General features: G+C 37.5%; 1 protein-coding gene and 1 long non-coding RNA gene across 5 annotated transcripts in view; one reads left to right on the top strand and one right to left on the bottom strand.

Annotated features, from left to right (window-relative positions):
* The window catches only part of slc2a9l2 (solute carrier family 2 member 9, like 2), a 120,900-nt gene that overhangs the window by 78,969 nt on the left and 14,185 nt on the right, over window positions 1-27,746 (top strand). For all 4 annotated transcript variants that reach the window (XM_032550478.1, XM_032550477.1, XM_032550476.1 and 1 more), the window contains one exon: window positions 18,427-18,554. In XM_032550478.1, coding sequence (XP_032406369.1) covers window positions 18,427-18,554 — 128 coding nt within the window. The remainder of the gene's footprint in view (window positions 1-18,426; window positions 18,555-27,746) is intronic.
* LOC116711101 (uncharacterized) lies at window positions 1,548-25,813 on the bottom strand. Its single transcript, XR_004337162.1, has 3 exons — window positions 24,265-25,813; window positions 11,884-11,889; window positions 1,548-1,561 (listed from the first exon to the last, which is right to left on the bottom strand). It is a non-coding gene; the product is annotated as an uncharacterized LOC116711101 (long non-coding RNA).

Genomic DNA, 27,746 nt, shown 5'->3' with positions numbered 1-27,746 from the left:
ATGGTGAAGAAATAATCAGTGTTATTCACTTCACCTGTTATTTGCCATAATCTCATGTCTGGTCAGTGTGTTGATATTATGTATTGGTCACACAGCAGTTTTGTAAAAGGAGCTTAGTAGTTTTTCTTCCTGCTTTTGTGGCTCCTGGTTTTCTCTCCTGGCCGTTTATATGGCACAACTTATAAAATAGACGTACAGTATGTGTTGCTGATGCAAACGTTTGACACAGTCACAAAAATCTGGTCTTCACATGGTTGGCTCAAGAGAGATTTCTGTAGAGTAGGGATGATGAAATTCACTCCCAACAAACTTTGCTGTTGAGCAAGCTGCCAAGTGGACCGGGAAGCATTGCTAACTGGACGATTTATATTTACCAGTTCCTCATGTTGGAAAGCTCACTGGAAGAAACCACAGCACATGGAGAGAGAGAGACAAACATATGTTTTATTGATCTTAACCAGCATCGTTGGGGAAAAAAAATTGTATCAGCAAATGATCTTTTCGAGGGTAAACTGAGCCATACCGAATACAGAAAAGTAGCATTTATTGTGGAATACTGAGCTCTTAGCTGCACCTGAACCATTTTGAGTCACGTTCTCCCTAAATAAACTGCTACAGACGGCAAATTCACAGGCCAAAAGTTATTCTATACTTGGTTTGTGAGACAATTTGTTTCTGCTAACTGTGGAGACACCTATTATCTCGAGTGAATGCTGCGAACCGGACCGCCACTCGGGGCTGGTTCCTCGTTACCTACGAATAGACACACTGATGCTGTGAGGACCTGTGCACTTCCACGTATTCAGGTGTCAAAAGACATTAGCCACAGGGCCCACTGGGGTTTTCACTCCGTCTTCAGGAGCTGACTTCAGCACCTTCCTCCTCCTTTCAGAGCTCCTGATGGTTTTAAAACAATGGAAAATGTTGCAACTCTCTGCAGAAGCCAAATTACTGCGAGGCACAAATGACCTGTGATGTTTTGCCTACATACCTGTCATGTTCTTTTCTGTCACCCGCAGTTTTATTTAAAGTAAGATCAATTTTCGGTCTTGACTGCATTTCTTCACTTTTACTCATGTTTCTTTTAAGCTATTCTCACTTCAAAATTACTAAAAATGGTTTAGTGGACACGCTTCACAGCAAATGATTGACATATTCAAGACATTCCTCGCATTCATTTATTATTCATTTATTATTCATTTACTGTTCAAACAGGATGAGCTGATTATTAGAGTCTATGGGACTGATTTGGTTTGCAAGGTTACAGTCTTAGACCCATCTTAGTGAAAATAGTCGAGTTCTTAACACTGGGAAGCTAAGGAGATATACTGGGGAAAGACAGGGAGGAAACCCCACGGAGCTGAAAACACCTAAAACAAAAGAAAACACTAATACTAAAGAAAACCTGATAAACTAGAAGACAAAAAGACATGAGGGAAAAACATAAACAAACCTAAACAGAAAGAAGGCTGATCTATCAATAACAAGAATTAGGTAATTCTAGTTAGGTAATTAGAATTACCTAAATAAACCTAAAGTGAGAAAATAACGGGAAACACTACTGAGGGAACTAGATTAAATAAAAATAAACTATCATCACTAAAGAAGCTCGACCTAGACTCAGACATACAAGAAAAACAGAACCTATCTAAAGAATAAACCTAACTAGAAACACTAATCACACTAAATAACCTCAAATAATAAAACTGAAATGACCATGAAGGGCTAACCTAAAGTGAACTAAAACATAATGATAAATAAGATCAAAACCAAACCCAAAAACCCAGAGTCCTGACAAAAGCATTACCACTGTATTTGCTCTTTGTTGATCAAATCCCTGACTATTTGGATAAATGAATCAGATTGTCTTTATCTGCAACAGAAAGAAAAAAACACACAAAATAAGTGCGTTGGAGGTGTGACACTGTGAAACATGGGAAATGTGTGAATGCTCAATCTAATTTTATATGCATTTTAAAACTCTACACGACATTTTGCTGTGCATTTGGTTCCTAGTTTCAGTTCTCTACATATGCATGCAGATTATATGATTTATTGGCAAAATATTTCATTGTCAGTATATTACAGGTAGAAAATTATGGAAATGTAATTTATAATTTAATGTATAGACTACATATTAGGTTTTATGTAGAGCTTTACTGGTTGTGTACACAAAGGACACACCATCTGTTTCGACATTATCTGGGAGGCTTGGACGTTTTGGACCATTCTAAATAACAACGAACAAGTAAAAGATTTTTTCTGCAATCTCTCAGCCACTGCGGCAATATATATTTAATCTCAAACAGCGGAAATATAGCAGATATCTTCACCCTTGCCGCAAAAGAAATTCAATCAAATAGGAGGTTTCTTGTCTAAAATAAATTCAAACGTCCTCTGCTGCTAAATCGTATTCGGCTTTTTCTGATTCAAGTGAAGGTAACACACAGCAGAGCTGGAATTGAAACATAATAACCTCCACTGTAACGATCTCTATTCACCCTATTCTTTTTATCATTTCACATTCTATATGATCCCTGCAATTTCTTCCCTTAGATGAAAATCCTGCAGTGGTGCAAGGTCTTACTCTCATGGAATGAAAAAAATATTAGACCCTGCGAATGCGGCAAGTAAACCATAATCAGACTTTTACAACCTATTTCAAAGTTTTCCATCCTTAAAATAGATACAAATCTTCAGACGCTAGTCGTTTTCATTTTTATTTCCTTGATGGAACATTAAACAGCAAAGTGGTTTACACAATTGAACGATTCTTTTGGACCACATGTAGCCCTTTTTACTGTGTTTTTCATTTGTTGTGTTTTAAACATAAATGGAGCGTTTTTACCTTCACCCACACACAAATAAACTTTTTGGGAGTAACATTAAGGTTTGATGTAAGCCTAAGGAGTCTACCAAAAAGTCTATCAAGCTAACCATGTTACTTGATTTTCCATCAGGAAAATGTCTTATTGTTCATTAGATTCTTGTAAGGAATTATTCATTATTTACACATTATTTTAACAAAGATAAGTCTCTTATGAGCACACTTTTATATTAGGAAGAAAGTTAGCTGAGAAAGAAAATCTAATGTAATGCTAGAGAAGTGTATCCTATTAGGAACCCCCACTGCTTTGGGGAAGAGAGGGTTGAACTTAAAGCACAACCAGCACGGACTGAGGTCAACGTATTTTTTCCTTTTGAGAATAATTACAGAAAAGATTCAGAACCTGATTTTTATGAGAGATTTTTTAAATATTTTATTTTGCTCTTGAACAAAAACGTATTGACATGAGTAAGTCAAATTAGATAACAGCGAGATTTGCCATTTAATTTGTTGCTAGGCACTAGTAGCAATAAAAGCATATAACCATTTCCCCCCATGTTTGTGTTTCCACATTGAAACACAAACATGTAAAAATTAAATGACACATTCTCCTCTGGATGTTTTAAATGTATTTTTGTTGTAGTTCTTCTTTCCACGGCTGTTTTGTGATTCACTTTGCTAGGTCTCCCTGTAAATGTGGAATCACACGTAGAGCCAAACACAATGCACTCTGCGTGTTTTCAGATACAACTACGGCGAGGTAATATTTTGCTTTGTAGTTATTAGCTGAGTTATTTTTAAACGACTTAAGGATTTCATCTTTGAATGCAAAGATCTTTGCCTTTGCAAAAACATGATGACTTGCTTTTTTCCGTCCTTACATGTCCTCTCCGTTGAGCTGTAGTGGTTTGTGCGCTCCTCTTCTTTAGAATGTAAAGAAATGACAAGCATGAAAAGCACAGCAGATGGTAAGCTGGGTACCTGTGTTCAGACAAAGTACGTAGCTGTATTATGAGAACAGATTTCTTTTCAGAGAAGAAAACAGACTTCTTTGTTTTTTTTTTAGCTATGGCAAAGATAAAAACATTTAATCAATATTAAGCTAGGGTGACACTGGTGACTTCAGAAGCTCAGTGTAAAAGTCAGCCAGTGTTGATGTGTTATGCTAACAGACAGCAGCATTGGTCTGGGTGCAGCTCTGCCAAGATGTGCAACAATTGGAACGGATGAATATGCTGGTGATGTTACTAACTCATAATAGATATTCATTTAACTTAGCATCAGAGTATTTTTTTAATGTCCTGTTTTGTGTTTTTGGGAGCTATGATTTTCAGCTTTTGATCAGCTGATGAACAACTTGTTTGATTTTAAATTTGGTTTTCAATAAACTGTCTGCATTGCAATCTCGATTTTTTGGGGGTTTTGTTCTTGTCAGTTCTTTTTGCGTTTTCAGGTCGCAGTTTACAAACTAGTTAGGATACAACAGAAACAGTGAATTTGAAGAAAAGTCTTCAAATTTGAATTATCATAGAAGAACTCCAGCCATTAGTGCATATCTCATTAAAAGAATTATGTAACATCTTTGGAAGCAGTCAGATGTTATTTTCCAATTGAAGGGGTATTGCTGCATATTTTCCTCCTTTGCCGTGGAGGTTAGAACACATCGCTAAAGACCAGACACTTCAACGGCAACCTTTCCCAAATTGAAGCAAAAGGCCACAATAATATTTTGCTGCTTCATTTGTATGCTGACCTTTTTATTAATTAAGTTTCAGTTGCGTCTGACTGAATAGTTTAGTCCCCCGTTTGCCTGATGAACTGACCACAAAGGTTGAGACACATCAGTTTGTTAGGAATCTACATGATCCTTCCCCAGCCATGTTCTGTACTCGAATATCCAGTCAGTTTTAAAAAATATTCACCCACATGCAACCGAGTGTGTCTTCAGAGTCGCCCACCTGTTTATTTCTATTTCCCTGATATGTATTTTTGCGATAAAATGTAAATGGAATTCTTTTATGCAGGCCAGTGAGAAGCTGCCAGAGGCTGATTATTGAAAAGCAGCTGAGGCAGTCACTACAGACACTCATTCTCCGGTGATGAAAGGGATATTGTTGCTGTTTGTCAAATCATGCTGAACCTCTCATTGTCCGGATGGAAATTAAGTCTCAACCAAAGATAATGACTCAGTGCAAACCATTGAAAGGCAGGTATTGGCAAGTCCAGCCGTTTTCCAATTGCTTCTCTTCCATATCTATTTCCCAGAGAAGTATTTGACACCTGAATGTGGCGAAACACTAAAATAATTAGCTGATTATCCGTTTATTTTATGTTGAGTCTTCAAATTGAGACTCACTGTAAAGTTAAAGCTTTAAAACAGAAAATAGGGTTTCTAACTTTTTTTTTTTTCTGTGCCACAACCCAACAATCACACAATTATATGGCATTTTAGAGAACAATGGCGCTTGAAAAGAATGTGCTGCTAAATGGGACCAAAGTCAAGATGGCTGAACCTGAAGCCAACTGATGACAACTTTAAAAGTATTGTCACTACATCACTGTCATTAGAAAAACCTCATATATCGGCTCATTATTAAAATTCTAAACAAAACAGAAAGACAAAAAAAACCCCAACATCTTATTACTCGGCTTTTGCAAAACCGCTTTGTATAGATCATCATGCAAGCAAACATAAGAAAAATCATTTGTTACACAGTTAGGGCTCTCTAGCTATAACCTTGTTTATCTTTCAATTTCAAAATCAACTCAACCAAACCTGCTTTAGACTAAACCAAGGTAGACCACTTTCAGTATGCTGATACAGTAAATATGTTGGAAAAACTGTCAACATTCAGATACTGTACATTATCCGTAGATGAGTAGCAAACTAAAATTGAGAATAAACGTACAAAAAAAGGACTCATCTTCATAACCAGGACATAAAACATAAGAGCAGAACACATTGTGGTGAACACAGTATAGCACACGTAAACCTGCAGACTGGTTAGCTCTTTAACAAGTACATCTAACACGAATGTCAGTTGAGTCACATGATCAAGCAGATTTCAAACTGCATCTAATCACGGATGCACTACACATCGCTTGCGTCATACACACGCAGGTCCATAAGCATCAAACATTTTTGTGTACTTCAGATCCCTGCTATGCATTCACCAAGAAAAAGGTATATTTATAATTTACCTACAATTCGGCTGATATCCTCTTGGATAAGTTCAATGCATTATAGTCCCTTCTCCTTATTAAGTACTACATATTGCCATAAAAGTACTGAACTCACTCATTCGTTTGGAGTGAGTTACACCTATTTCAACCAGGAAAGACTCACACACACAGAGAGAGAGAGAGTGGTATTAGAAAGTTTAATTGACAAATGAAAGTCTTTGGCGCTCAGACCCAGGAGGAAGACGTTGCGCTGGTAACCGCTCACTGAGAGGATGAGCCGCTGTGTATGAAGATCAGAGACGTCTTCCCCGGCTTGGGCCCGGACACAGGTGTTGGAGAGGATGCCGAAGACCAAATTGATATTGAAGAAGCTACGAGCTGAAGGTGGAGGAGGGATGGAGGAGGGTTGAAGCTCAGCCAACGAGCGGAAGCAGATGAACAGCTGGACTTTATCAAGGGAGCGACGCTTGATGATTGGAGAAGGAGACCATCACTGATAGGTTGGAATCAAAGCACGTGACGACGTCGTTGGTTGAGCAGGTGAGATGAATAGAGTCTTCCAGTTTGAATTTACGCCTAGGCTTCATTTGGCAACAAAATCTAGACAAATACTGAGGATGCTTCTTACGGAAGCTTTGAGAAGCGGTTTTATAAATCAATGCTGCAACACACCGATGTGCTGGCCGCAGAAATAATTTTTTACTCTTGGGAGATTAAAATTGTAAAAGTTTTACGGATCAGTTTGAAAACTGTTATGAGGTGACAAACCCAATGTTGATGTTACCTTTTTGTAAATTACAGTTTTTTAATACAGTACAGTTAAAGGCTTTGTCTGTGTAGACAGAAAATGCAGGATTAATCCATCATAACGCAACTCTCTGAGGTCGCAGCAGATTATGCACATTAATCATGAGCGTGAAATAGATAACTTCTTTTTTTTTTTTAAATAAGAAGGTATGTGTTTTAACATTTTAGTCTCATTTTATCTGGATGGTGTTATACATTCATCTCTCATGTAGAGGCGACGTTGCCAGGACAAAGAGAAACAGATAGAGCATGCTGACAGATAGGCTTGTGTGGATAGGACAGAAAACAATTGAACAAGATGAATCACCTCACACCAGGGAATTTGGTAATAAACGAGTTGGATGACCAGCAGTGTGAATGAATGACTTAGTTGGTATAGAGAGATATTGGAGTTGTTGTGGAGACACTTCCTGACAAGCGGACGCGAGGAACAAAACAATTAGATTCTCATTTCGGGAAATGTGAAATATGATGTTGTGAGGCAGGCATTATTTTATTTATTTATTTTTTAAATGAGACTGGGATAGACTCTACACCCCCCAAATGATTTACATCTGATTATGCAAATTGTTTTGGATTACCATCTGATTTGGTTAAGGCATAATTGTTATTTTAACTCTCGGTTAAGCATCTGTGCAATGATGGGAGGATGAAGGGGAGATTGATGGGCAGATAGGGTCCTATTCTGCAGCATTGCCATCCCTGCTCCGCTCCACTGTTGTAGAGGAAAAACTGAGCCAAAAAGCAAAACTCTTAGTTTTCTAGTCTGCCTCCCTTAAGACCTTTACTTTTGGTCGCATGACCAAAAAATGGTCATACGTCATTATGACGGAGATAATGACGATTGAAATGTTCTTTCTTTTCTGGATGGCAGAGCTCATTTTAAGACATAAGGTGAAGAGTTTCATTATTCAGGGGAGTTCAGTGCAAAGCTGTGGCTCTTCTGCATTTTAAAAGGTTAGCTGGGGTGGTTTGGCCATCTGATTGCGATGCCTCTTTGGTGAAAAAACTGAAAAATTGTAAAGGATGGTGCAAGCACAGATGCAAGTAAGGTGTTAGATTTATGTGATTATGGAATTATTCTTTGATATGTGCACTTTAATAGGATTTTCTTCTGCGGGTTCAATAAAAACTACAAATGCAATTTTCTATATGAATACATTATCGTGATAAAGGATAGCTGTTTTGATGACAAAACATTTTTCAAACATTAAAGAAAAAATAATGGGGTTACTATTGACATTAATAACCTTTTAATTCAAACATCATATCCTTTGTTTCAAGTAGAACAATGAAAGTCATTTAGATGTGCAAATATCTATGTCGCTATATATAAGTACAAATGATAACTGCAAAATTGGAGTGGGGAAAAACAGTTTGATTCAGTAGTTGTAAAAGCTAAGGCATGTCTTAGTTTATACTGTGACGAATAAAACCAAAAAAACAACAACATTATGTTAGCTGTGTGCAGGATCTTCTGTCATACTGAGGAAATCTTTGACTAAAGACACTTCTTAGTTGTATGGCAGCTTCATGAAGAGGCTGCTAAAGGTTTTCATCATTTTGTAAAACAGCCTTCATCATATCCATCAGCTAACAGAGTAGTCCCAAGAACGGAGCAAGGCTTTCATCAGCTTGTAGAGATTTTTATGTAACCAATGCTTCCCCAAACAGGGGATGGGAGAAGACATAGTACTCTCCGCAGCAGAGTTGCTATTCCACCTCCTCTGCTTTTGCCACTACTTTATTAACTACTGTCTGTTTGTATAGTTAGAAATCCAGGCAGAGAGACGTTTCAGTGGCGAGATGTTTGACCTGCATGACTGATCTCGCCCCTTAATCACGCTGCTTACCCTTTTATATATAACGCCGTATCAAATGTCTCGTCTACATGTTCTCTGCTCCAGTCAACTGTGGAGTGGAGTGAACCTGTAAACATATGAATGAGAAGTACAAGGCAAGCTGACGGTGAAGAGTGGAGATCAGAAAATCCTGCCTCATAAAGCCCGGAATAGAAAAACTAGCCTTATTAAAAACTCGGCAGTCACGAAACAGAAACCTTGCTCCTGCTCGTGATACATACATTAAATCTCCTCATCCAGCAGAGAGATGTGCAGCACAGTGGCTCTAGCTCGTTATGCAGGGCTGGCAAAAGGTGGCATAGGGCTTTGAGGGGAATATAATTAAGGGACCCCTTTTCATGTTAAGTATATCACGACAAACTGCCAGTGACTCTGTTGTAAATCTGATTTTTTTTTTTTTTTTAATTGTTTCATTAAGTCAGATTTGAGAGGTAGGTGTCTGTGTCAACAAAGTATGAACCAAGTTTTTATGAACTTAATTCAGCTCCTTCTCTGCAAATGATGCTTTTCAGCTTTCTCAGAGTAAAACCTCATAATAATATAACTCAAGTAAAAGTAAAAGGTACGGTGTAGTAAGGCTACTAACTTTTCTCTAAAAAGTTACTTCAGTAAATGTAACTGAGTAAATGTAACTAGTTACTACCCACCTCTGTCTACAGGAAGCAAATGGAGTGACTGCAGTATTACAACATTCTGCCACACAATTGTATAGAATAGGGTCATTTTACACGATTCAAGAACATCTGAAGGTGAGCAGATTTGGCAAGCTGTGCAGATAGAAGCAAGTGATTTGATATTCATAGATCCTCGCATATTAAATGAAGCAAAGGTGTAGATGTAGGTGTAAGACATTTTGGGTTTTAAAGAGACGATTGTCCTTTAAACATTCTGGAGCGCTGTTCTCTCCAGTGTCACACACACACACACAAAAATTGTTACGTTTTTGCAATGTACTGAATGTTACTTCTACTATTAAGGAATCTTAAAGACAGATTCTGTCACTCATGTCAAAAAACAGGTTCTCCAGCAAAATGCGTGCAACAGAAAATGACAGGCTAATAAATGCTGGAGAGGTGATTAGTGGAACCAGGATGAAGTGAGTCATAATCAAGAGAAAATACATGGCACCTGGGAGAGAAGAAAGACAGAGGAGATTTGGCAAAATTGAAAACGGACACATGGCAATAAAAATAATACAAGCAAGCACAGGGAAATGTTTGATAAAAATGGGATTGCTAGGACTCCAAGAATACACAACAAATATTGTGCTAAATAAAAACTGAAATAACTCAAAACATAAAAGCCAGAACATGGAACATAATTTAAATCACACTGGGAAGCAACAGGATTATGACTTCAAGGTAAGGTTTAGGCTTTTTATCTTGCCTTGATTACTGTATATCTGATATTGTTCTTTTCTTTACTAAATGTGAAGAAATAGCACACAAGACGGTAGCTTTCTGTGAAAGAGAAAGCCATGATTGACTGCTCCTCCCATACTTACTAATCACTTGACCATCTGAGGATGCATATTTAACGCTCTGTAGTCTCAAAGTGTCCCTACGTGTAAAGTAGTAAAGTAATTATGACTTCTTTACTTTTGCCTTTGAATAGTACATGTACAAATCATCAACAGTAGTGTATCTATGTGGTAAATATAATGTCTGTAAGTTGCAGCATCGCATGTTTGACGTTTGCAGACATGTCCAAAGAAATCCATGGACTTCTGTTACCTGGAATTCCATTTTCATAAGCTACAGTAACAGATTATTTGAAAGGTGCTGTGTTATTTTTTTTTAAAGCTGTTTATCTGTAAATGGTGTCCAATATGTGTGACAGGTATTAACTCATGCATCAAACTACGAGAGTGCAAATTTATTAGTTTCATTTTCCTATTCCATTTCTGTTCACCCTTTGTCCCTAATGGGGTCGGGAGGGGTGCTGGTGCCTATCTCCAGCTACGTTCCGGGCGAGAGGCGGGGTACACCCTGGACAGGTCGCCAGTCTGTCGCAGGGCACATTTTCATTTTCCTATTCTTTTGATAAAATTTAAAACTTTAAATATAAAAATTCTAGTCCTTCTATTCCTAGAAACCTTTAATAACAAACCAACAACTTAAGTTTTGCTCTTTTTTCTGCTTTATGACACTTGTAAAGATTGCAATACTGAGAAATAATGTTTTAATAAATCTAAAATGAACCAACACATGGCACCATCTGATATTGTGCCACCACTATGATTCTCACCCTGCAAGAGTTTCTAGAAAAGTTAAATTAACAACTTTCCCTTACAGCCCCAGAAAGTTATTTATTTATTTTCTATTTTTTATGTTTCCTCTAAATCAGTGGGACATCTATCATAGATGCAATGTGTATCAATATACATGTACTGTAATAGTCTCTGTAGTGTCCAGACGGTTGTCACGCTGCCCAATCTGCCATTAATGTGGTGGGGATATTTAAAGGATTAGAGGTTAAAGTTCAGCTCTGATAAATCTTCTATTATGTTATTAGGATGTATTCATTGATGCCGTTTACAAATGTGCTTTGGAGCGTTGTACTTTAAATGACAACCTCAGCAGATGTGCAATTTCACTAAGCATTTGCTAATTGTTACTGCTGCTAGTCTGTGTGGGTGCTTTGGGTAAATAGGTGGCACCAAATGGCTGCCACCTATTTGGTGGTTCAAATGTTTGAAAAATGAGTCAAAGAATGAGTCAAAGTGTGTCTGATGAAGAAATGACATAATAGCATGATGTAAAGCTCAAAAAAAGTTAATTTGAATAACATCCTGTCTGTAAAGAAACTGAAAAATAATTCGGCTGCATCATTTCTCACTGCTAGAACTTTGTAGTATTTGATGCGCTGAAGTTTTTCTATTAAATTCACTATTATATGTTAAAATCATTTCCTGTCCTCATTGGAAGAATTTCTGGCACGTTGCTGAATTACTCCCGACCCCTCTAAGGGACAAGGGTGTACAGAAAATGGATGGAAGGATGGATGGACATTGTTGAATTATGCAGATAAGCTGGTAAAACCTGTGTCAAAATCAATTACAAAAAACAAAAAAATACTTAGTTACTGGTGGTCACTTCCTCCTTGCTCTCCAGTTGTCTGCAGGTCCCAGCTTGCGGCAGAACAGATGATGGTTTTGGCACCGTTGGTGTGAAAATGTGGCGTCTAAAGAGGTCAAGCTGAAACAGAAGGCTTTGCAGAGAAATCCGTCACACATACGAGCCGTTTCTAGTCTGTCTGTCCTGCTTTGAGCCTTTATGGCTCATAGAGGTGGGATTTACTTTGGACCTTCCTAACTGAAAGGTCTTATGCACTGTTACCAGGATGCATTACTTTCTATAGTCAGTTGTTTGTAATGGTATCATTTAATTACAAATAAAAAAGTTGACCAAGAATTTCAGGCAACAAAACTTATTTAAATTTTATTTTCATGACCAATAGAGGAAATTAAAAACACTTATGTTTTTAAGATCCAGGGATAGATAGTGTGTTTGAAAAGAGGTTGTTGTGATTAAATCTATCAAGTTTAGCAAGGAAATTATGAAGAAATACACAAGAAAGCAGCTCAACAACACATGACTTGTAAATAACATTGCCATTTATTTAAAAAAAAAAGCTAATTAGTTTTGTGAAGTGCATATTTTTTTTAATATGTCCTTTTTTGTCCCTCTTTAAAATGTCTGTGGAGCTTAAACCTTGAAGTTAGACCTTTAATTTCAATCTGCATTTGTTTAGTTCCAACACTCAGCAATGAATAATGTTTGACAACAAAGCTTGTTCTATCAGTTCTGAGCTGACTTTAGCTGAAACTTTTTGCCTGGTTTTATTTGACCTTCATACCCTGGTCATTTTTGTTTTTGGTAGCACTTTGACATTACACTGGCAAAAACGCGACATAACACGTGTCATGAACATGACGGAGTCTTCATGAATGTCTGATTGTTGTCATGAAGTGTCATTCTGTAAATAACACTTTTAATGCAAAACTGCATTAAAAGTTGTATTAAAAGGGCATTAAAAGTGTCATTATTTACTGAATGACACTTCATGACAACAATCAGACATTCATAAAGACTCCGTCATGTTCATGATAGGTTTTATGTTTATGACGGTATAATGTCAGTCTGAACATCCCTTCAAATAAAGTGTTACTCTTTTTTTGCAGAATAATTCAATTTTCATTTAATATCTATTGAAATATTTATTAAGTCTAAAAAAATTCCCATATCAGGAGTTTTAGTGGAGTAGCTTCTTGTTGTCAGATGCAGAACATCAACAAGGTACCTGTGTGGGGAGCAGCACAGCAACTTGTCTTTCAAATTTACAAGGTCAGTCCACCAGCCCATATTTAGTCTGCATTGTAACAAACATTGACCAATAAGTGGTGGCAGATTTCAACGCATTGCATTAATGCTGTGGCTTTTCACTGAGACACGTGCAACAACTTCAGGATGCAAGTTTCCGAACAGAAGCACCACTTTGTCTCCTATATGGAAGAATGTCAGCCGCCAGCGTCGCTAATGGCTTCAAATAGATTTAGAAGCGCTGGCAAAGAATCTGTTGAAAACAAATATTGAGCTCTCTTTACTTGCTGCTGTGAATAATCCCTGCTTTTATCCAAGGGACAACCATTAGCAAGAAAACTTTGGTGCATTTGTTTCCTGCATATCACTTCTAAGCCTCCTGTTTTTCTCGTCGTGTTTCCTTTTCCCCCTTGGTCACCTTTTATTGTTCTGTATTATTGGGGGTTGTCTGAAAGCCACTCTTCATTCGGTCATTTGCATTCTAACTGTGCCACCCAGAACATAACTGTATAGGCCTATATTCCTACTTGGATCACCATGGATTAACTCCATTATACAAAACTGAAAGGTATCAATAAGTTATCAATAAGAGCTGAAATCAGGCGATGGGTGTTTGACATGCTGACCATTTTTGTGTGCCATCTAATCCACTGCATGAATGAGCACATGTTCGGTTTTAATCAGCAAGTCTTGTATGAAGCTGTTACTGAACTGAAGAGTTTCTTCTGTTTTCCAGGTGCTCAAGAGAGCGTTATTGCAGATCCTTTCTCCCAGCAGTTATTAGACTCTGAAGGTGTTTACATCCCTGCTGGCATTTGCACTGTTTTGACTAATTTTAAAAAAGATTTCTGCTGCTATTGCACGTTTGAGTTTCTGTACTACACTCATATGCTGTATTGTAAAAAAAAAAAGACTGCTGTCTTTGTATTGTTCACATTCAGATTATGTACAATTTAAAGAGAGTCATCCAGCTCAGTTGCACATCCCTTGGTTAGCGATTACGATGTTTCTATTCTGATAACTGCACAGTATTTTTTATATCATCTTGTACAGTGTATTGTTATTGTTAATCTTGTTTTGTTTTTTTACAATTTTTTATTTTTTTGAAAACATTTTTTGATGTTTTGTTTACCATGGATTAGCTCCATTATACAAAGCAGAATCAACATCCCTTGATGCTGCTGCTACACCTGAGTTTCCCCACGGTGGGACCATAAAGGCTATTTTAATGCTATTCTATTAATAAACATCATCTTGTTCAAAGTATGGGGTGTTTTTTTCTCACAAGGAGATGCTAAGCCTTTATGTCATAATCGCAGCTCCTTGTGTTCAGCTGAAAATGCCTTTGTGGTTTTTGTCTCTTTAGCTACAAAGGACAACAAATTATTTGCTGACAGGATTTAAAGCATACATTTTTACACTAGAATAGCTCAAGTTAGTCCACTTTGACGTATACCTATTTCGGCTTCGATAGTCCAACTGGCCTGAAGGATTTTATCTAGCAGGTGCTTTTGTTCAGTAAATAGGGCCATTACCTTATCAGTACCCTGGTAATGGCCTCAACGCATCTCACAGTTGCACAATAGACTTAGACTTCGACTTCGACTTAGACTGACTTTGTTGTCATTTTCAATGCACAGGGTATATAAAGAACGAAATTTCGTTGCATACGGCTCAGGACAATGTTTGAGGAGAAAAATGTTCGCTGGTTGACCTGACACTTCGCCCTTTTGCCTGGGCTGGGTGTGGAAGGTTGTTCCCGAAGCAGTTTCTCCTTGTGTGCCTTCTTCTCATTCACATGAGAGTTACCGAACTCTTTAGCAAGTTCAACAAGGAAGTCTACCCGTCTCTCCTTCACCCCAGTGCATGCCTGATAAAGCACATGTGCATTCAGTGCTGCCATGTCAATCAGGTTGTAGAACACCGCAACTGGCCATCTCCGTGTTCCTGCACGCACGCTGTACTCCCGCACCATTTGGTCCATCACATCCACACCACACTTTGTTTTGTTGTAATCTGTGACCGTGTTTGGCTTCCTTTTGGTGGTATCCTCAGTCTCAACCACGCTGTGCATGCTGCTCTTTCTAAACTGTCATTTTATACCCTCTTAGCTTTATTTCAAAGAGAAACATTACTAATTTCTTTTAGAAAAACCTTTGCACATTTCTTGAAACAGATTGTATGTTTTGCAAACTCTATGTACATTTGGCAAAATGACCTGGATAATGCAGCACAACATCATGGATCAGCTGCAAAAGGTCACATCTCTCCAAAAACACTTCATGTATGCTTCAAAACTAAACTGAAGAGCACTACCTACAGGAGAGTCTACTGTAGAGCTGCCTCCATCATAGATTGCACCCACCCCCAACATGGACTATTCACATTCCTACCTTCTGGCCTGACGGTCAACGACCACATTTACAATTGAAGAAGGGATGCTAATTTGAGCCATCAGAGTCGTCAGGGTGGACTCCGGCCTTTTGGCCCTGGTGAGCCGATATGGGAAGGACTCGAAAACTGAGCTATCCTAGTGTTTATTGTATTTATTTTTTTTGTAAGCTTCTTTAATGTTTACAGGCCAGCCTACTGTTAATTAGGCAGTTTATATTATCATGCCAATAAAACATACTTGTGTGAGTACACACACAGTTAGTACATTTGGATATAGGATTGAGTTCAACTAGAAGCAAAAATGTGTGTGGCCACGTAGCATGCGTTAGCATCCTCTGCACAAAACACTATCATCACTTACATCAAAAATTCTCCAGCCTTATTTCAAACCCACCAGATAACATAAAATCCTGATATATAAAAAAAATGTGAAAAGGTGACTCAAAGTTTCTTTCCTGTTGTATTGCCTCAAACCATGTAAACAGATTATTTCTGAAATAGACTAAGCAGCAATTACAGCTGCTAGGCTTTTTTGGGGTATATCTTTATCATTGCCAAGATTTTTTTTTTTTTTTAAATCCAGTATTCTTAAAATAGCTCAAACCCAGTCAGATTGGATGGAAACTAGCTTCTAGTTTTGTTAAAGTTTCTAAATTGCATTTAGCTCTAGTCCTCCACTTGCTCAATCCTACCAATAAATCTGCCCTCGTCTCGTCTTGCAGATCGTAGATCGCTGTATGATTAGGGTCACCGGAGGGTGAAGCGCTGCCACGGTCTTGAGTTAAGAATCCACATGATGACTTTTGGAGAGCATTGCTATTAGTCCCCCCTGTTGACACATTGGCCCACCTCATCAGTGGATCTCTTCATCTCTGCCGTGTTATGATGGGTTTTCTCTTTGCCAGGCCTGTCAGCCATGCCTCTGGTACGTTTGTAGTCGTACTCTTTCCAGGTTGGGATGATGGACTGATCAGTGCTCCACGAGATGGCTGAAGCTTGGAGTGTTGTTTTATAACTCAAACCCTTTTTTACACTCCACCACTGAGTTTCTCTGTCTTTATCTTTGTTCACTGAATACATCGGTGTGGGTTTTAGCTTTGAGTTAGGTTGTGACCTGGTTATGATTATGAAGGATTAGGCTTGGCAATTCATGAGGAACAACCTCATGACACTGAATTTGATACGGAGGTTCACATAAAGTAAATTGAGTACTAAAATATTTCAAAGATAAATGTCAAAATGAAGGAACAAAGAAATGGAATAATGATTTTTTTTTTATGGATACGATTCTGAGTAGGTGTTGCCAGCTCTCCTTTTGAACTGTGTAGCTTGTTAGTTTCTTTTCTTTATCTTCCCCTGTTGTTTGTTTTTCCTTGAATATGGACAGTATCCCAACAGCTTTGTATAAGGTGTAGCATAGGAAACCTTTGAACTATACTAGTCTTTTGAAGTTTTGCAACTGTTCCTAAGAGATAAAGTGCTGAACTTCTTTTATTGCATGAGAAAGAAACAATAGGTTGACTGCTCGTGTTACTTTTGCCCCAATAACGGCAAAATAATGGAAATATACAGGTCATCCAGCAAAGGGGTTATAAATTGTAAGTTGAGTCATATTTCAGCCAAAGAAAAAGCTAGAGACTTGATATTAAACTCACAACCTCAACTTACAAAGCTTTCTGACCTGTTTAATAGTTACTGTAATGCACTTTCTATTGAACGAAAACTATTTCACTAATACAATTTTGTTATTTATTGACACTTTGTCACATCACTCTGTATAATGCAAAGGAATACCTTTTACTGTGGTAACTCTGCATGTTGGCATCAAATATGCAGAATCCTGATAACCATTATTTAATAGTTATAGCTGGAAATTTGCTAAACAACTTTCACTTTTCTTAAAGAAAACACTGACTTGACCTTGCCTCACGGGGAAGCATCTGTTGTCTGTCCAGCTGCAGAGCTCAAATAAAACCCAAACCAGTGATTTCCTTCATATTATTATTACTACAGTATCCCAACTGCAAAAAAAAAAAGACATTGGCAAGAAATGTTTTACTCATAATTAATATAATGAAACCGCATTTGTGTTTTGGTTTGTGTTTTATTTTACTTCTCTTTCTGAACTTTTTTTACAACTTAAGTTTTGTTTTTTTTTTAAACTGAATTAGTAAACAAATTATGCCTCACTGTCTGGGTTTCACCTGTGAACTCAATGCAGGCACATTAAAAGTACCCTCAACATTGGAATTAGGTTTGTTGGTTACTTGATAGGTGTAATGAATGCACGGTGCAATGAGGTGCACGAAAACGAGACACACAGCCTCCTCTGTGTTTAGTGTTAACCCATAGATTGAACGATTATTCTTAACAAAAAAAAAAAGTAAATAGTAAATTGTATCAATTTGTATCGACTGTAATGATAAATGCATTTGAGTTTGCATAGTTTTGAGCTTCATAAAAGTATTCGACCTTTTGACATAATGACTTTACATTTAAACAGCCATTTTTTTTCCGCTTTGTTAAAACATCACAGCAGCCATCTAACAGACAGAAATATACCTTCTGCTGGAGTTTTCATTTTGGATAGACCCTTCTTAGACAAACCGTACGTGTTGTGTGCCAATTAAGGAGGGATTTTTATCATCTGCTCTGATTTCTGAAGATTTTAGCGGAGTTGCAACTATTTGTTTTCATCTAGTTTGTTTCAGAACAACGCATAGTTGAAATTAAAGTCAGGAAATTTAAGGGACGTGCCTTATTGTGCAGCTGAAAATTCAGTCCTGCAGCATAAATTGCTGCAGAACCTTTACAGATGCTAGAAAATATAGAACAAATTCATAACCTGCACCAGTCTTTGATCTGCAGCCTGCAGCGAGAGCAAACAATAAAAAGTTATGAAGCACCTAAAGGGCATTTGTTTGTTTACTAAACTAAAACCATTTGTTTCTGTTAGTTGCTGTCAGCACTTTGTTGTAACTGATGGTTCATATATCTTTTTTCTCTCTCTCTCTCCCTCTCTCTCTCTCAGGTGGCATCCCATTTATCCTGACTGGTGAACTGTTTGAACAATCCTACAGACCTGCTGCTTTCATGATCGCCGGTACTGTGAATTGGTTGTCCAACTTTGCCGTGGGCCTCTTATTCCCCTTCATTCAAGTAAGATCTGCTGTCTAAACAAAAAGATGCACTCACTGTTTATGATTTATGGTGCTGGCAGAGATTTCAGTAATGCTAAAAAAAATAACCGTCGCAAGAGAAAGAACAGTAATTGACTGAAGTAAATGCAAAAAAGTCACTAAAATATATCCATGGAGTGAAGTTTACACACACACACTATATATTTATATGTGCTGTAGTTACTTTTCAGTATGAAAGTGTGTGGATTGATGAAGGGATGTGAGGTGTTACTCTGAAATTAGCTATCCAAATTTCAAACCCTATAATTTAAAGTGCAATAACTTCAATCACAACATTTGAAATATTGAATACTGAAATATAACTTCTTTAACTTCATTTTTCCACTGTACTCATCTTGTCTCGATACACATGGGTCCAAAAGGAGAATTTGAGTTCCATGTTGGAACTAAAAAATCCAATCTTTCACTGATTAATAAACGCACCACAACAAATCACCACCAGATAGTGCAGACAACAGTAACTTAAGCAAAGAGTCTTTGTTCCAGGTTCAGTTAGGTGTTTAAAAATCAGTACAGAGAAAGTTCAATAGGTGTAAGCTAATTAACAGGAAAAGTAGAAACATGTCCATGGTTCATTTAGCTGCAGGAGAAAAAGAGAGAGAGAGCAAGACTTCAGGCAGATAACAAGAAGGCTAAATGTATGGGGAAAATTACATAAATGGAGTATAGCAAAGTTGTTGTTTTTTATTTTTAATCTTTTGAGCCTTTAACCTCTGTTACAAATTTGGAAAAATTGACAGCCTATTGAAAATCTTTGAGTCACGGTAATGATCTACATTCTCTGGAAAATACAGAGGTTGCTGTTTTAGAAGTGCTGGTTGAACTGGTTTCACCATCTCCAAGCTGGGAATTAAAATTAAATCATTTCACACACCCTTACTTCTGCCTGTGCCTCAAAATGCTACAAAAAGTCCCTTAGTTTTCTACGGCGTTTGGCTGAAAGAGACTGCTTTGTTTGAGTGGCACACAAGCATGGCACTTTATTGAACACTAAAGGCTCTGCAAGGGAGTGCCTGCACTGTCGGCTGCTTTGCATAAGAACCATAGAAGAAGTGAGTGGAAAGCAAAGGAGGAAGGTTGAGCATGTACCAAAACTAAATGGAGCATACATTAGAAGAATAAAGACCAAGGTCTGGATCACCCACCCGCTGATGACAACCTAGACATTGGTATTCAGAGAAAAACGTGGAAATGGGGGCATGTATTAGAACAAAAAAATCATGTTCAGATGGATATTTTAAGGTTTCGTTGTGTAACAGTAGCTGTTATTGACCTGCCTATGAACTACAAACACACCAGGTACAAACAATTTGCTAAATAATTTCAAAAACATCAGTTAATGAATCAATATACTGAGCTGTTTCAAGAACCTTCCGTTCTTGAAATTATCTGCAGCTGAATGTGATGGGGTTTGACAGCCAGGACTTCACTCTGGACATCACAGTAGATGCTCTCAGTATTGTGCCAAATAGAAGATTTCTTAGCACTGAATTTAATAGTCTGAGCACAATTAGAGAAAGATGTCTTTCTGAATACCCTTCATTAAAAGACAATAACAACTTTGTTTTTTTTTTTGTTTGTTTTTTTCTGCTGTTTAATATACGACCTGGCCAGAGCTTAGAAAACACAAACATTAGCTCTCCATTATTGCGACCGTGGCTGCCGCCTTAACTGGCACAGCTGGTAAAGCAAACAAGCCCAAGGGTTCAGTAAGGCGTTTGCTTTTATTTCCCAGCCAGGATTAAGGGACAAACTTTATTTGCCTTTTTAATGAAAAAAACATCAGAGGTCTCACATTATATGGAAGAAAGCACCAGACTTAAAGTGCTGAAATAAGTTATGCAATAAATATTACAGCTCAGGGAAGATAATTACATTTTAAAAATAAGATGTCAGAGGAGTTTAAGATATGTCGTAAAAGAGGCTGTAAATCATTATTGTCGCAGGGAAACTAGTTCTTGAATCAAATCTTAAAGGCTGATATGTGTTTACGTTTGCTTTGTCTTAATGGTTACCTTTTTACTGGATGTTAGCATCAGTAATGGCCGAATTATCGCCCAATTTTCAAATCAGAGTCACTGTGACTTTATTTATGCTGCAATGTTTGTCCTGAGATGTTTTTTTGTTTTTTTTTTAAATAAGGACACTGTTGTAGGGTTTTATGTTGCTGATTTGCTGTTTTGTCTGCAGAGTGTTTATAAGGTGAAACAGGTGAAAGGTGAAACATGACAGGATGATTAATACTTAGAGATGAGACCTGCTATTTTCACTGTGCTATACACATACTGGGTTTGTATTTTGTTTGTGATTTTGCTTTAAAAATAGCAATAAACATGTCCATGAGGCTGGAAAGCCTCCTTGACATCACCCCAGTCTTTATCTCTCTGCACATAGGGAAAGTTAATGCTATTTCCAGTCAGGAGGAACATGTTGCTCAAATAAAAAGATAACTCTGCACTCAGAATGTGCTACACAAGAAAAACATAGTATAAGGATGTTATTCTGGCCAGCTGCAGTAATGCTTTTCATTATAACTTCCTCACATGTTCCTAACTACTCTACTGCTCTACCCAAGTTGTTTGATTGCAGTTAATAAGATTTATATCAGCACCTGAATTGTTATATTCAGCTCAATATTTCGTTTAACTAGTCCTTTGTGATTTGATATCTCAGTGAATGATAAAACTAAACCTGCACAATTCAATAATTCCCGTTCGATACATTTAAGTGTTATTGAAAAGTTTATGTATTTCCTTAACTTCATCACTAAGTGAAGCATTTCTTAAAGATTAATTACACACAGACTGATGTTTTCAAACCTTGTCGTCCATTAATTGTAGTGATGTCCCACTTACGGTTAATGAAAATATAACTATTAATCTCTAAGAAGATTTAGAAAAACAAAATCAAACTAATGATTGTTACACTTTCTTATTAACTGGCTCAGAGGATTAAAAGCGATGGGTTTCCTTTAAACCTTTTTACCACCTACGTCTTTTTAGGAAAAATGGAGGGACAGCAAGAAGGCATCTGCTTGAATCGCTATGTGAAATTAAATTGGGACAGAAACAGCAGAATGTTCAAACCTAAAGAACAAACAAAAAAAACATTTTGTGATCCAGGTCCCAATACACAAAAATGCATTTCTGAGTTTTGTTAGCTTTATTGTCGTGTTTTGCCAATGATCATAAATAAATATGATCATTGCTTCAAAAAAACCTTTTTTTTTCTGTCTGCACAACAATTCAGATGCTAATCTTTAAATTATGATTTTAGAAACGACTCAGCTGCAACATAAACATGCACAAAAACCCTTGAATGAGACTTTTTCTGGTGCTTTCATCTCTCTGAATCAGACTAGATGTACTAGCATCTACATATCGCCAAGTGACAAAAGAAGTTTTATGTTTTCACATTTCTACTCCTTGTCCATATTAATCTCTTAAAATAATCTATCCATGTTATTTCAGTTTTTTTTAAATAATATGGCTAGAATTCTTTTTTGCTGCAATTCCGATTAATTGTCAATAGCCAACTTATCTGTTAAAAATATTTTGTTGCTATGCAGCTATTTATAGACCTTCTTTTCATTTGCATCTAAATCGTCAGTAGTTTTTAATTTTACCCGAGGTTTAAAATGTTCTCTCAAGAAGTGTGGGTTGAATGCTGTGTGTTTTGATGGCTTTGAGACGATGACAGTTCAGCAAACATCACTAGACATCAATGCTCAGGAAAGTAAAGCTTCAGTTTCTTTTGCATGGGAAGAAGGCAAGACTTTTGGTCTCGGTTTAGTAACTGTTTAATAAAATGATATGAGATGATATGAGATTGCAGCAAAGGTCACCGCTTCCCATTTATCATTTTTTTTCTAATTTATGGTCCTCTTTGAAGCACTCCACATTCTCCCAATGAGCCTCTTAAGATGTGCTAAGTTGTGAGCAAAGATCTGGGTTTAAGACAAAAACCGGCTGCTGCTGCAGGCATGTCTACATTGTCGATACATTGTCTCTCTGCATTTTGCACTATTTTCACAGCTTTTGTTCCAGTCAGCAGGAAGATGGTGGTCAAGTTAAATCTGAATTGTTCAGATCTTTGAATAATTTTGGGCTTAATTTTGAATATAAGAGATGAAACATTGTTTTGGCAATTTAATTTAATAATCCTACATATTTGATAGGCAGGAGATTACACAGATAAATACAGTAGCCAATGAGGCACAGATACATAGAGAGAACTTTTATTGAAGTATATTTACAAAAGCACCGGTTCCCATTTGGTCTAAAGAACCTGGAACTTAAATCAACTACAGCAGATAGTCCCTCCGTAGTTTAATGTTCTTATCAGCAGATACAGAAAACTGCTTTAGCTCAAGCATGCTGTAGTCTGTTTCTTGCCGTCTTATCTCATACTCGGCTCGACAGCGAGCGAAGAATAAAACAAGTAGATTTAGACAACCTCTGAGCCGCGGAAATTAGATTTATTTCTCGGCTCATTCATCGTCTGTAGCGATAAGCTCAGCCGCTGTATTGCTTTTCTCAGATCCGGGCCAGACTGTCAGGACAGACAGCTGTAAAGAGATTAGATACTCTTGGTAATCTTCTCTGAGTTTGTGGAGTCAAATGTCCTGAACTGACATTCCCTCGAGCGAGGCCCGTCATGCAGCGGGACCCGTCGCAGAATCGGATCCGTGGCCCAGGTGAACATTTAACCTTTTAATCCAAATCAATATCCTCCAGAAGCCGGTGGGTGAGTCACCAACGAGAGCTAAGCCTCGTTAATTCCATACCGTCGTCACTGGCGGAAAATTTGGACAGACACTTCATTTTACAATTTATCCTCAGAAGAAAATTGAGAATCAAACGGCAATCCATGAGCTGCATTGACACGTCCAGATCAAATTAAATATCATCCAAAGGATTTAGGCAGGCTTAGGTATTGGTCACACCTCAAAGGGCTCTACAAGTACGAGGTAGAATGAGCTGGTGTGCTTTCTCACTTAAGGATTCCTGCCTGCATGTGTATGTGTGTGTGCGTTTGTTTCTAATACCTTGTGGGGACCATTTTTCTGACATATACTACGTTGTGGGGACCCACTGCTCCTTGTGGGGACCAGGCTTCATGATACAGTTACAAAAAAGGTATTTCTTTAGTGTGGGGCCAATATTTGGAAGCATGTCATGGTTGGAGATTAAACTAGGAGCCAAAAGATGCAGAAGAGGTACAGGCAGCGAGTGAATATAAATTATTCACTAGGGAAAAAAATAAAATATTATAAACATGAACTTACAAAAACTAATGAGATCACAGTGAGCAACATTGAGGGAGCAGGTAAATGCAGGATTATAAGAGGAGAAAACAGCAATGAGAGAGTGAAAGGCAGGTGGTTCAATACTGGGAGTTTGAATGGTGGAACAATGGACCCGGACTAATTAACTAACAGGTTGCAAGTGTGAGGGGGGAGAGCAGAAGGCAGGCTGAGACGAGAGAGAAAGAGGGCGTGTGCGTGTGTGAGTGTGGCATACAGGCCTACACACACACACACACACACACTGTTTGTGATTACTAGTGAGGAGTAATCACAAACAGGGGAGCTGGAAAATCAAATCTAACCACAAGTAAAATATATATACAAGATATAAGCATAACCTGACTAAAATAATTAAGACCACACTGAACTAAACTAAAATAGAAACAAGGCTGATCTAATCAAAATAAGAATAACTAAGGAGAACAAATAACAAATGTACTAAACTTTAAACACAGAAAAAACCCAATAAACCAAAATCTAAACAAAACCTGGATGAGTCACGATGATGCAGGGTTTGAAAAGCAGGTTACCAGGGAATATTAATGAACTTAACACATAAAATTTGAGGTATCATTCAGATTCTGAACAATACAATCCTAAATCAGACAACATTTCTGATATTCATTGATTATGGATCAATTTCAGCAACAAAGCAAAGCACAAATTTCAGTTCTTCATCTGCCTTAGACACCTTTCCCAAACTCTGCCTGTAGATTTGGGGAGAGTATACTTTCTGGATTATACTAGTTTGGTCTAAAAAGATTTCTAAAGGAAACAACACCTGCTTTGTGCCCAACTTGGAATATCATCCAAGATAAAAGGTGGGCATACATAAGAAGAACAGAAACGGCTATGAAATGAGAAACTGCTAAATGAAATGTCTCTTGACCTTAATTCAGAGTTTCAGTTCACTAAATTACCAACAGATTGATCAGTAGCAAGAGGAAGCAAGAACAATATGACTGCAAATCCATGGCCAACCAAGTAGCAAGTTTATGACCTTTGTAGATTTTGACCTATAGATTAGGAAACAGATATTAGCTTCCCAGTAAAACCAAAAGAAGTAGCGTAATTTAAGGACTGCGAAGCGCACCTGAACATAGCCCACCCTCTAACTTTGGAAAAGAAAAAAAAGGTACATATAATGACTGCACTTGTCTGTAAGTTGTAGGTGTCCGTATTGTAACATAAGGTATTTACATAGAACTTTTTTTTCTTACTTTTAGTGAAATAAAAACTCCAAATGCTTTTTCCAAACACCTGTAACATGACTGCTTTAAAAAGAAAAAATAAATAAATAAATCCAGTAGCCTACAGGGAAAAATCATTGATTGCTATTTTCCTCCTGCAATCAGTGAATGCATCAAACAAACTTCATTCGACATTATGTTTGATGTGCTTTTCCTACACGCTTTGTGAAGCACTTTGTGATTTTATCTGTGAAAGCTACATAAAATTGTTACTTTCTTACTCACTAAAACCACCAAACGTGTCTTCTTTGTTGTTGGAATTGAACAACCTCACTTTCCTTTTGCTCTTGGGCTTCGACACGCAGCAGTGCAGCCTTTCAAATCAAAACATGTTGGCAAAAAGCCATATATTAGCCAGGGGACAAAAGTAGAAGATTACAGTCCAGAAATTACAGTAAGAGTGCTGGACCACCCGTCATTTAACCTTATACAGCTCTGTAAAAAACTAAAAGCCCACTGCACTGAACCCCACTGAAAACCTCCTGGTTTTTCCACCAAATATTGATTCCTGAACTCTTCCTGAGTTAAAACATCAGTATTGTTGTTTCTAAATGAATATGAACTTGTTCTCTTTGCATTATTTCAGGTCCGAAAGCACTGGATCTTTTTGACCAATTCTTATTTTCTGCAAATAAATACTACATTTTTGCTTGGTATTTCAGAGACATGTTGTCAGTAGTTCATAGAATAAAAGAACAATGTTCATTTTACACAAACATATATCTGTAAAAAGTAAAATCAGAGAAACTGATCATTTTATGTGGTCTCTTAATTTTTTCCAGAGTCAAAATCCTTCAACTTTGAATGAAGCTTAGAAGCAAAGGGTTAGCCTGTATGGCCACTTGTTAGCTTGTTATTGTCAAGCAGGACAAATAAAGACGTCAACACAGCAGCACTGGGAGGAGATGACATTCTTACCATTGCACCAAATACAGGAAGAAGAATACCAGTCTCTTGGTTTAGTCCATTTTTTTACTCCAGGCACAGAGGGCTCACTGCCCTGCTGAGGAATTAAATTTTTCTGTATGCCTGTGGTATACAAAGATGCTGCACAGTGTGAGTGGACGCTGCTTAACTCAGCAGAGTTTGGGAAGCTTCCAACAGTGTTACAACCGCAGTGGAGAGGAATTAAGCCTGAGGGGTAAGTGCAGAAACAGCAGGGAGGGGGGATCCCATTGATGTACCACCCGTGTGTAGTTTTCTGTTACACAGAGCAGTAAAAGAGCCATCACAGTGGCATAGAGTGATATTGCCTCTGTCAAACCTGACTCATGCCCACAGGAGGTCAGATGATTTCCTCAGCAAAGACTGATTACAGCTCCTCAGTTGTGTGCTGAGAACATTTTTTCAAGCGTGTCCAAGGTGACGAAAAATAAACTTGCAAGTGTTTACGAGCTATTAACTCGTTTCTTCCTTAAACACTTGCTGCAGTAAGCTTGTAAAAACTAAATAATTGACGGAGGAGCAGATGGCAACTTGGTTTACGGTTTCAATAACGTTTCAGCACGCTGGACCTCAAGTAATTCTGCTGAGCCCTGAGCCAAAACTGGGCCTAGAAGCATGTTTTACTGAGACTTAGAAGACACATTTAGTAGATACATTTTGTGTGCTTTTTTTTTATTTTTTTTTTTTGGAAATGCAGGATTATAACAGGAGAAAACAGCAATGAGAGAGTGAAAGGCAGGTGGTTCAATACTGGGTTCATGCCCAGTCTGTTTTTCAAAGCTTTAACTGCTAAACTCATTTTATAAAAACCACGGATAAGACTTTTCTGTTTAATTTAAATGTATTTTGGGATAAACATAGACAGTTAACTGAACAAGGAAAGAGAAAATGAAAAGCCAATGACAAACTACTCTTTAGAAGGAAAGTAAAACAAAACATAAAAATGAACAAAAACGTAACACCTTTTAATCATGAAGCTCAGGAAGAATATTACAAAATAGAAAATGATTTATATAATTAGGTACATAGAGATGAAGATAATTGTTTGAAACGACAAAGACCCATTTGCTGGCGAAAAGAAATAATACATATTGCTCTTGTTTGCTACTTTTGAGACAGTAAGAATGATTAGCAACTAGGAGCCTGGATCATCCACTGCTCCTGATCTGCATTGGAAATGTGTGGAGAGGATCTATTCTCCAGTAGATGTTAGCGTTCTATAAGATAGACCAGGTAACAACGCTCCTCATAATGTTTGTGGATATTCTCAGTTTCCTTCTGGTCTCTTGCTTCCTTCGCGTTTACCTTTGATCTATAAAGTGATCTTTAATGTTTTGCCAGGGGTCCTTAGTGAGCATGTTCTTCATCGCAAGTTCACAAGCTGGATCCATGTAGCTGTGACGCGCTTTGAAGCTACTTTAATCATCCTTTATGGATTGGTGTCATGTCTGCTTGATCTCAGGGAGAAGGCTATAAATATAGGCTCTGTAGCTTTCCAGATAATCCAAAAGACTGAACCGTCAGATAAATTGTCTCTTAATATGCTATATTTTAACCTTTTTATTCATTCTTAAATGACCCATAAATGACCTATTAAACACGCCATAACTGTGAAGGTAATTGCGCAATGCGACACGCATCAAAGATG

This window comes from Xiphophorus hellerii, chromosome 20, assembly GCF_003331165.1.
Source record: "Xiphophorus hellerii strain 12219 chromosome 20, Xiphophorus_hellerii-4.1, whole genome shotgun sequence".
In the NCBI taxonomy this organism is placed as follows: domain Eukaryota; kingdom Metazoa; phylum Chordata; class Actinopteri; order Cyprinodontiformes; family Poeciliidae; genus Xiphophorus; species Xiphophorus hellerii.
The sequence above is the reverse complement of the archived record's forward strand: the minus strand, read 5'-3'. Positions and strand labels throughout refer to the sequence as shown.